Source organism: Ostrea edulis, chromosome 7 (assembly GCF_947568905.1).
Source record: "Ostrea edulis chromosome 7, xbOstEdul1.1, whole genome shotgun sequence".
NCBI classification, from domain to species: Eukaryota; Metazoa; Mollusca; class Bivalvia; order Ostreida; family Ostreidae; genus Ostrea; species Ostrea edulis.
Window position 1 is genome coordinate 67,820,497 of NC_079170.1, and position 11,954 is coordinate 67,832,450.

Below are 11,954 nucleotides of genomic sequence, written 5' to 3' on the forward strand. Positions count from 1 at the left end.
GGTTATTTTTTTTTTTTAAATTGACAGGAAGCGATGTGAATTCACTTTTATGTAGCAGTAGTACCATTTTATAATAGATCATATAGATCGGGATCGGCATACACATGTATGTTGTTTACAAAACTTAGTTGGAAAAGGGAAAAGAAAGCACTGTAGGCGTAATGAATGTTAATTATATCTGCTACAGTGGATAGATGTAGGAGTTTAATATTTCTATCAACAAACAGACATGACAACGACAGCGTCTGGGGGTTTTCAGGCGGGAACAGCCGTAGTTCCCGCGACTCAGGTGGAAATCAGTATTCAGTGCAGGTGAGGTTCCTGTTCGCTGTTGACCACACGGCCACCGCCCACAGGGGCTTCTTAATCTTATCCATTTTGTTCTCAATCTATATATAAATAAGTAGCCCCTGTGCACCGCCCTCGGCTACACACGAGAAATGTGGGGTCTATGAAAAATATTTCAAATCAAATTAAATAATCTTTGGACATTTGTATGATTAGAAAAAAAAGAGAATTATCTCCAGGATTTGAACAGTTTTGCCGTCAAGGGATATCTGACCAAGATAAACATACAACCTACTTATTTACTGCTGACCTGACTTTGTTTAAGTGTTACTATGTGGCATAAATAGCAGGACAAATCTGATGTAACCCGAGAACAAAATCTAGAATGTTGGTCAAATCAACCGATATACAACATACATGTCCAGTGGACAGTGGTTAGATGGTGAGCATTTCCGAAATACATAAGGTACTGTCCGAAATTTCAACACTTATAGTTACCCCTAGCTTGGATTCATCTAAAAGTTAACATGGATTGTAATTCATGTTAGGGGAGAGTGTTGATATTTCGGACAGTATGTGATGTATTTCGGATATGCTCATCATCTAACACTGAACCTAGGCATGTTGTATATCGGTTGATTCAACGAACATTCTGAATTGTGCTCTCGGGTTTCTTCGGATTTTTTCCTGCTATTTATGTCACATATTAACACTTAAACACAGTTATAGGTAGAAGGTTGTAACTTTGGACGATGGTGTTGTTATTTTGGACACATGGTGTTATAACTTCGGACAGTTAGGAAATTCGGTTGTTGCCGTTTCTTTCGTGGTTCAATGGCATTTTATGCTTTCGTTTTTGCACATTAGATGATTTTTTGTTTTTGGTAGTGTTTTTTATTTTGTTCATAATTCTTTAATTATATCGGTAACTTTTACCAGAAAACTTGGTCTCAATGGGACTTGATTTTACCAATCAAACAAAATGGATGCCAGGGTCTTGAACTGCAATGTAGGTGAAGGTCATGTATTTCAATCAACCAATCAGAGCTGGGTAACACATGCGCATAGGATTAAGTGTTTTCCATTTTGTAAATATATTAAGTTCGGAAATCAGTTTAAATTTAGAACAAATAACTATTGTAACACAAGATATAATGCTGTTTTCTTGACTGTCCGAAATATCACACCCGTCCGAAATATCACACCCGTCCGAAATATCACACCCGTCCGAAATATCACACCCGTCCGAAATATCACACCCGTCCGAAATATCAACACTCTCCCCTAGATATTGTCCTTTAATTAGAGAGAAAAAAATTTTTTTGGACTACATTTAGTTGACATACATGTAGCTAAATGTAATCTGAATCTAATGGACTCAGACCAGAGATATCAATAGTGAAAGTAGTCATTCACACCAGAGATATCAATAGTGAAAGTAGTCATGTCATTTCTCAATGTTGAGAAAGAGAACTCTGGGTGCCTAATGCTACACATTGACAAGGAGTTCATAAGATACATTAATGCAGCAGTCGGCTTCATAAGATACATTAATGCAGCAGTTGGCTTCATAAGATACATTAATGCAGCAGTTGGCTTCATAAGATACATTAATGCAGCAGTTGGCTTCATAAGATACATTAATGCAGCAGTTGGCTTCGGCTTGAGTTGGTGGAGCATCTGAGATATTCTGTGGTCCTCAATTCAAGTCTCATGCCTCGTTCACACTGATGTGCATTAAATTCAATGCGAAGTGAAACAATGCACATTAAATGAATTAGAATTAGATAGTGTTCACACAGTGGTTTTGTAAAGTAAACTAAACCATAATAAATTTATGAATTTCCAAATTAACAGGAAATTTAATGCACGTTAAAGATGCGACATAAATTTTAAAAGATTCAAAGTGAACTAATGTGCATTAAAACGTCCGTGTCAATGTGGTTTAAATATTTGATGAGCATTAACTTATATTTAATAATGCTAATTAAATTCTTTGTGTGAGCAGGGAATAGGTTTGGTCTGTTTGATTTTCTCCTTGAATGACATCATATATATTAACAAAGGTTTCAGGTGTAGAGTTTGATGTCACACCTGTTTGATTTTCTCCTTGAATGACATCATATATATTAACAAAGGTTTCAGGTGTAGAGTTTGATGTCACACCTGTTTGATTTTCTCCTTGAATGACATCATATATATTAACAAAGGTTTCAGGTGTAGAGTTTGATGTCACACCTGTGGGACAGTTACCTGTTAATTGATAGAATAACAATGCACATCAACCATTTTAATCATTCTGAACCGCAGGCTTATTGAGATCAGTCTGAACCACAGGCTTATTGAGATCGTTCTGAATCCTAGGCTTGTTGAGGTTGGTCTGAACCACAGGCTTATTGAGATCGTTCTGAATCCTAGGCTTGTTGAGGTCGGTCTGAACCACAGGCTTATTGAGATCGTTCTGAATCCTAGGCTTATTGAGATCGGTCTGAACCGCAGGTTTATTGAGATCGGTCTAAACCACAGGCTTATTGAGATCGTTCTGAATCCTAGGCTTATTGAGATCGTTCTGAATCCTAGGCTTATTGAGAACGTTCTGAATCCTAGGCTTATTGAGATCGTTCTGAACCCCGGGTTTATTGAGATCGTTCTGAATCCTAGGCTTCGAGATTGTCCTGAACCCAAGGCTTACTGAGTTCGTTAATGTGAACCCCAGGCTCATTGAGATCTTGATTGATGGGAGTTTTGGAACAAGTTCATATGGAATCTTCTTTTTTTCCTTGAGTGATGTACTTCTCTGTCCACCCACATCAACATCCTACAGGTAGCTTGTAATGCTCTTTATATTATGAAGTTTCACATTTCTTTGTAATTCTCAGGAACTTGGCAGATTTAGATGTCCTGTCAAAATCAGACCCAATGTGTGTTATGTTCATGAAGGACATCAAAACCAACTCTTTCTATGAGGTAAGTGAGGTCTGATTTTAGATGATAGTTTTCAAACTCTGAATTGATCAGATGGAAATGAAAAATTATGACTCTCGGATGCATGGTTGGTGCAGAAATTGCGATTTCAAAGGCACCGACTTTTTAGTCTCATGTTACAGTGTTGTCCATGTTCAGTCTCGTGCTAAAGCGTTGTCCATGAGGCTCCCTGTTTTCGGGGAATACTCACGGCCTGTACTGTATGTCGTATACACAAGTTTTGGGCTCCAATATTAGAAGCATTAAAGAAAAAAACAGATGAGAAATGATAAGATTTTCTACATTTTTTTTAACAAGCAAGTAGAATCAGGACCCCCCCCCCCATTTTTTTTTTTAAACAACATCCCTTTCTCTGTTATTTACAATTTTTTCCTCACTCCTATCAACATCTGTTCTGCATTTGCTTCCAACGTAAATATAATGTAAACGTTTATGTTGCAGTTTCATTTCCGGACTCATTGTTGATAGAAATAATTAACTTTCACATGCAATAACCGCCACGATAATGGAGGAAGATATATCTAGGTTCTCATTATGTATGCAAATTTCCAAAGCGGTTAGTATATACGAAAATATTTAATGTAACAAAAGTTTACAGATATTACATTGAAATTAAGCGGATTTCGCCAAATGCCTGCTGTTTGACATGGTTTTGTGACGTCACTATCAATTATTATGTCATTTTGATATGAGTTGATTTTAGCTTTGGTCCTCATATAAACAAAAATATAATGGAGAAGCACAAAATCGTCAATTTTCTCCTCCATATATGGCCAACACCATACCTTGTTCTTTACATCAATCCATTTACATGTGTTGGAAATCAGCAGCATTGAAGATGATTTCAGGTTGGAAGGACAGAAACCCTCGACAACCAGCTGAACCCCAACTTTGCAAAAAAGTTCACCGTCACATACTTTTTTGAAGAAGCACAGAACATTAAATTTGAAATGTGAGTAGCATATAGCCAATGAAATTAATATAGTCTACACAACACATTGTAAATAAATGTAGTATATAGTTAATAAATATAGTCTACACATCACATTGTAAATAAATGTAGTATATAGTCAATAAATATAGTCTACACATCACATTGTGGATATATGTTTTATGTTTTGTTTTTGAATGTCTTCATTGATTTCGGTAAGATCTACATTTTATACCACATGGTTAAGAGTTAAAACTGAGAATCCCTGAAAAGCAATATCTATTGTCATTTTTAATTTTGCATTTTCAGTTACGACGTGGATTCTGCTTCTCGTAATTTAAAAGATCACGTAAGTAGATTTAAATCGTATCACGTAAGTAGATTTAAAGCGTACCACATAAGTAGATTTAAATCGTATAACGTAAGTAGATTTAAATCGTACCACGTAAGTAGATTTAAATCGTACCACATAGCAACGTGTATTTCAAACATTCTCAGATAAAAGGTGATTTAAATGTGATAACTCTCTAGCAAAGAGTAATATTAGCCCTTTGTCATTTTCTTAGATAAAGGAAGGCAAAAATAAAATATCTCGGCATATGTATCCATTTTGATTTTAGTTTGTCGTGAAGTTTCTTGTTCTTTAAAGAATCTAATTTGTATTTATAAGTATTCTGCACATGCACTGAGCTATGTTTGACGTGTTTAATGAATATTCTTTGTGTTTTGTAGGATTTTATAGGCAGTTTAGAGTGCAGTTTAGGAGAAGTGGTAGGAGCTCCTGGAGGGAAATTAGAAAAATCTTTACAGTAAGTGCCTTATACTGAATCTTTTCCCACAATGTTATTATGTGTGGGGGGAGGAGTCTGTCTATCTGTCTGTGTCCGTTTGTCTCTGTTTGTTTATCTGTCTGTGTCCATCTGTCTGTCAGTCTGTTTGTTTGTCTCTGTCTGTCTGTCTTCCTCACTCCAGGTAATGGCAATGTTCCTAAAAGATGCAACATTTGATGAAATTCAAGGACACATTGTCATGGCAGGTCATGTTTTTGGTTGCACTTTTTGTCTTTTTAGCTCACCCGAACCAAAGGCTTAAGTCGGCTTTTGTCTGACATCTGTCGTATTGTTTTCATTAACTTTTCACATTTTCATCTTCTCCAGAATCGCTGAACCAATTTCAGTCAAACTTAATACAAATCATCCTTAGGTGAAGGGGATTCAAGTATCTTCAAATGAATGACCCTGCTCCATTCAAAGGGGAGATAATCAAGAAAATGCAAAATTAGATAGGGGTCATCTAAACGTCCTCTTTGCAAGAACCACTGGTGCAGAGAAATATACATGAAAGCTTCCTGACATAGAGTAGATTTTTTTTCCTTCAAATCATAACCAAATGTAGATGTTTTCAGATTGTGTGGATTAAAGTTCTTTTTATATGCCCCCACATATTGTTTTTGTCCTGTCTGCCTCTCCAAATCCTCGCTCAAAACTTTTGAATGGTGATTGTAAGGGATCTCATATTCATATGTGCATTCTTTGTGACAGGACTTTTTATGACACCAAAGTTTTTGACCATGTGACCTTGGAGTTTGTTGACCTACTTGTAAGGAAACCTATTCTTTTCAGTATTTTCTTGCTAAAATGTTAAAGTTTTTACATGTTTTAGTTATATTTCTTATGGCAAGTCCTTTCACTTCATGCTATAATCTTTGACCTTGTGACATTGACCTTATTCAGAACAACAAGGTCATGTTAGTCATATTCGTATTATGGCATCCCCATGCTGTGTGCTAGCAGGTTCAATTTTGTATTGTGTTAACCCTTGGAGCTAGTTTGGGGCCATAATATAATGTCAAAATTTTATTGGGATTAAAGATTGAGCAAAAAGATGTTAGAAAACTCACAACATCTGAACAATATTAGGGACATGGTAACCAAGGTGAGCAATGTGGCCAGTGGTTTTTTTTTTTATTTATTTAACAGTGAAGTGGTTTTTTTTTATTTATTTAACAGTGAATTACCAAGTGTGCAATATTTTACGTAAAAGATTTCTATTAGATATTCTCTGTTTACCATCAGTACTTTCAGAACTTTGAGTTTCTGTTTACCAGCAGACCAAGTGTACTGTATAAATTATCTATATCCATACATGCCAACTTTTAAAAATTCCCATGGGGGATTTTGCGCGCGACGACCTTTTTTCAACGCTCAAAATTCACGACATTTTACCATGAAAATAAATATTTTTCTTTTCAAATAAAATATCAATCTAATCATTGTACATGTATCATATATTAACACAACATCAAGTGTGTTTGACCATTAACTTCAACAAAACTATATATATTAAAAAAACAATTTGAAAGATATGCATAAGTATTTTATTAAAATCATCTATTCAGCAAAAAATCCTCTCCAACAACAAGTCACATGCATATTATCAAATAATACTAAAGTTGCATCCTTTTACATCATATACACATTGGCTGGTCTATATATCAAAATTTAAATTAAATTAAGCACATGCATTTAGGTACGACTACAAAGGCCATCTTGCTTGTCTGTAAACGTCTGGTGGAACAATCTGCATTGCAACCAGAAAAGGAGTGATCTGCCCTGCTATGAAAGTTTGCGAACAAAACCCATGACATCTGAAATAATTACCAGGAAAAAACACATCAAAATATACGTTTTTACTTGTAAATTAAGGCTACTTAATTGCTAATATAAAATTCAGTGCAGACTTACAAGTGCGAATTACGCATCACAAAGTCTATTGAATACTACACTATATAGAAAATATAATACATCGTTATAGACGGATAGATTTATTATTATAGTTGGAAAAACATATATTTGACGTACCTTATTGCATATTTTGGATGCTGTCAGCGAGAGGCAAAAATCGGGAATGTCCGATTGTTTGGTGGTGACACTATCATCGTTGTCATTCCCGTTTGAGTAAAGGATATGTCAATTTGAAATCCATCTTCCCGATTAATCACTATCAAAACATGCTTCACACTGTCCGATAAGCACCCCGACACAGGCAGACCAGGTAAATTACATCACCCCAATACCATGCGACACAGGTAAACAACAATGGCTGACTATTGTCCCGATTTCTGATTGGCCACTTCAGAAATGACGCGGGATTTCAAATTCCGGTTGGAAATGAGGGTTTGTTGTCGTAAAGTGGGAGATATTTTTAGAAAATCAGGATTTCGGGGTATTTTTGCAATCCTGATCGGGATATCGGGATTTGCCTTTTCAACTGCTTCAAATTGGGAGAATCCCGCACAAATCGGGAAAGTTGGCATGTATGTCTATATCAGATATTCTCTCTTTCTGTTTACCATCAATACTTTCAGTACTTTGATTTTTTGTTTTCCAGAGGACCAAGAAGAAAGAATGGAACTATCACAGGTAAAAGCTTTAGAAATCAATTTGATTTTTGCATGAATGAATGAATGAATAGAGATCAGTCGTATAGCATCAAAGCTGTGTGTGTATGTACTGGGAGTCGTATACCATCAAGCTGTGTGTGTATATGTACCGGGCATGTATTGTCGTATACCATCAGCTGTGTGTGTATGTACCGGGCATCATATAACATCAAGCTGTGTATGTATGTACCGGGCATCATATAACATCAAGCTGTGTGTGTATGTACTGGGAGTCGTATAGCATCAAGCTGTGTGTGTATGTACCGGGCATGTATTGTCATATACCATCAGCTGTGTGTGTATGTACCGGGCATCATATAACATCAAGCTGTGTATGTACCGGGAGTCATATAGCATCAAGCTGTGTGTGTATGTACCGGGCGCATATTGTCATATAGCATCAAGCTGTGTGTGTATGTACCGGGCGCATATTGTCGTATAGCATCAAGCTGTGTGTGTATGTACCGGGCGCATATTGTCGTATAGCATCAAGCTGTGTGTGTTTGTACTGGGCGCGTATTGTCGTATAGCATCAAGCTGTGTGTGTATGTACTGGGCATCGTATAGCATCAAGCTGTGTGTGTTTGTATTGGGTGCGTATTGTCGTATAGTATCAAGCTGTGTGTGTATGTACCAAAATGGGAACCGGGCGTGTTTTGTAATGGGAACCGGGCATGTTTGTAATGAGAACCAGGCTTGTTTTGTAATGGGAACCAGGCGTGTTTTGTAATGAGAAGCGGGCGTATTTTGTAATGGGAACCGGGTGTATTTTGTAATGGGAACTGGGCATATTTTGTAATGGGAACCGGGCGTATTTTGTAATGAGAAGCGGGCGCGTTTTGTAATGGGAACCGGGCGTGTTTTGTAATGAGAACCAGGTGTGTTTTGTAATGAGAACCGGGCGTGTTTTGTAATGAGTACAGGACGTATTTTGTAATGAGAAGCGGGCATGTTTTGTAATGGGAACCGGGCATGTTTTGTAATGGGAACCGGGCGTGTTTTGTAATGAGAACCGGGCATGTTTGTAATGAGAACTGGGTGTGTTTTGTAATGGGAACCAGGCGTGTTTTATAATGAGAAGCGGGCATGTTTTGTAATGGGAACCGGGCATGATTTGTAATGAGAACCGGGTGTGTTTTGTAATGAGAACCGGGCATGTTTGTAATGAGAACTGGGCGTGTTTTGTAATGGGAACCAGGCGTATTTTGTAATGGGAACCAGGCGTATTTTGTAATGAGAAGCGGGCACGTTTTGTAATGGGAACCAGGCGTGTTTTGTAATGAGAACCGGGTGTGTTTTGTAATGAGAACCGGGCGTGTTTTGTAATGAGTACAGGACGTATTTTGTAATGAGAAGCGAGTGTGTTTTGTAATGGGAACCGGGCATGTTTTGTAATGGGAACCGGGCGTGATTTGTAATGAGAACCGGGTGTGTTTTGTAATGAGAACCGGGCATGTTTGTAATGAGAACTGGGCATGTTTTGTAATGGGAACCAGGTGTGTTTTATAATGAGAAGCGGGCGTGTTTTGTAATGGGAACCGGGCGTGCTTTGTAATGGGAACCGGGTGTGTTTTGTAATGGAAACCAGGCGTATTTTGTAATGGGAACCTGGCATATTTTGTAATGGGAACCGGTCATGTTTTGTAATGGGAACCGGGTGTGTTTTGTAATGGGAACCAGGCGTATTTTGTAATGGGAACCGGGTGTATTTTGTAATTGGAGCTGGGCGTATTTTGTAATGGGAACCGGGCATGTTTTGTAATGAGAACCGGATGTGTTTTGTAATGGGAATCTGTGTACTATCTAATGATTGTTGCCATGGACTGTCAGTTTTGTGAACTATATGTTTTCCATTTAGTGACTATATCTTGTTTACGATGAAGTATTTTAGAAATTTAGTGTACTGTAAGTTTCTTGATTGTTTTTGATAATATATCTTATTCAGTTGCATTTGTTCTGAACAGATTTTATTGAACATTGTTATATTTTATTGAAAACCCTATAAAAAATTAACTAGGGGTGTCATCGGAATTAATTTAAGATAGTATACCTTAATGAAGAACAATAAGGGACACCTTTATATCCAATTTAGGAACTTTAGGAGACACTTTGAGTAGTGATAGTGTGTTTGTCTCCCAGGGAGATACTATTCATGTTGAAGCTAACTTAGTAACATTAGGTAGACACCTTTACTATTACTATGCATGTTGTAGTTATAACTTAGTAACATTAGGTAGACACCATTACTATTCATGTTGAAGCTAACTTAGTAACATTAGGTAGACACCTTTACTATTACTATGCATGTTGTAGTTATAACTTAGTAACATTAGGTAGACACCATTACTATTCATGTTGTAGCTAACTTAGTAACATTAGGTAGACACCTTTACTATTCTTGTTGTAGTTATAACTTAGTAACATTAGATACACCTTTACTATTCTTGTTGTAGTTACAACTTAGTAACATTAGGTAGACACCTTTACTATTCATGTTGTAGTTATAACTTAGTAACATTAGGTAGACACCTTTACTATTCATGTTGTAGTTATAACTTAGTAACATTAGGTAGACACCTTTACTATTCTTGTTGTAGTTACAACTTAGTAACATTAGGTAGACACCTTTACTATTCATGTTGTAGTTATAACTTAGTAACATTAGGTAGACACCTTTACTATTCTTGTTGTAGTTATACCCCCTGCAACAAGTTGTGGGGGGGGGGGGGGGAGTATACTAGAATCGGGTTGTCCGTCTGTCTGTCCGTCCGTCCGTCTGTAGACGCAGTGGTTTGCGGGCTCTAAAGCATTATCCTTTTCACCTACCATCACCATATCATACATATGGACTACCCATGGGATGAAGATGTTCCCTATCGATTTTGGGGTCAAAAGGTCAAAGGTCAAGCGCACTGGACATCGAAGTAGCAATATGGTTTCCGGGCTCTAAAGTGTTATCCTTTCCACCTACAGTCACCATATCATACATATGGACTACCCATGGGATGAAGATGTTCCCTATTGATTTTGGGGTCAAAAGGTCAAAGGTCAAGCGCACTGGACATCGCAGTAGCAATATGGTTTCCGGGCTCTAAAGTGTTATCCTTTCCACCTACAGTCACCATATCATACATATGGACTACCCATGGGATGAAGATGTTCCCTATTGATTTTGGGGTCAAAAGGTCAAAGGTCAAGCGCACTGGACATCGCAGTAGCAATATGGTTTCCGGGCTCTGAAGTGTTATCCTTTCCACCTACAGTCACCATATCATACATATGGACTACCCAGGGGATGAAGATTTATCCCTATCTATTTTGGGGTCAAAAGGTCAAAGGTCACGCGCACTGGACATCGAAGTAGCAATATGGTTCAGTTTGTCATGCCATTTGTTTTTTACACTCAGAAAAGAGGTAGTTTATACCTATTACAGTACCCGCAACGTTATTCTTGACATGATAAACGATAGAACACGATACACGCACGATAGGATAGGATACACGCACGATACGATAGGATACACGCACGATACGATAGGATACACGATAAACCTGATAAACGCAAAACCTGATAAACGATCTTCACGATAGACCTGATAAACGCAAAACACGATAAACGATCTTCACGATAAACGGAAAACCTGATAGAAATGTTGTAAATTTAAAAACGGTTTAGACGGAACGAAATTTTGATACCTACAACATAATTACATTATGTTTACATTATGTTGATAATAATATTGAAGGATTTCAATGTTCATTATATACCTACATTACGGACAACGCGGATTTCTTGTTTCCCGCGTTCTCGCGATGGGAAAAAATCTAACGCGGTAATCTATAGGTAACTCAGGAAAACCGCGTTCTCATCGCGGGATGACTATCAGCTACCTGTCCCCGTCGCGGTAACATTTGTTTAAAACATTGATCGGTTTTTTACCATATAATTTCTTTAATCCACGGTCGTACGTTTTTTTTTTTAATGCCATCACAGCTAAAATTTAAAAAACAATAATATTATAAAATATATACGGCATTGAATTCATTATTTGATATCTATATGAATTTTATCAGCCAATGATTCTAAAACTTATATTGTCACCTAATGTTTAATATATAGATTGTACAGGGAATTAACTAAATGTAATATAATGTAGTGATATCATGCTTCAGTAGCTCTCTTATGCTAATGTATATTACCTTGAGTATGAAATAAAACCAAGTAATATTGTGTGTGTAGCGAGGAGGGGGTTATTTTGCATCAAGCTCTAAGTTCACGGCTCATTCAACATCTCAAGTTATTTTCAT

General features: G+C 37.1%; 1 protein-coding gene across 2 annotated transcripts in view; it reads left to right on the forward strand.

Annotated features, from left to right (window-relative positions):
* Positions 1-11,954, forward strand: part of LOC125654178 (copine-8-like) — a 41,559-nt gene continuing 29,605 nt past the window's right edge. The window contains exons 1-6 of one of the 2 annotated variants that reach the window (XM_048883983.2): positions 1-312; positions 3,168-3,255; positions 4,122-4,225; positions 4,514-4,553; positions 4,937-5,013; positions 7,595-7,626. In XM_048883983.2, the coding sequence (XP_048739940.2) occupies positions 230-312; positions 3,168-3,255; positions 4,122-4,225; positions 4,514-4,553; positions 4,937-5,013; positions 7,595-7,626 (424 nt within the window). In that variant the 5' untranslated portion in view covers positions 1-229. The remainder of the gene's footprint in view (positions 313-3,167; positions 3,256-4,121; positions 4,226-4,513; positions 4,554-4,936; positions 5,014-7,594; positions 7,627-11,954) is intronic. The other variant, XM_048883982.2, reaches the window with a different exon arrangement.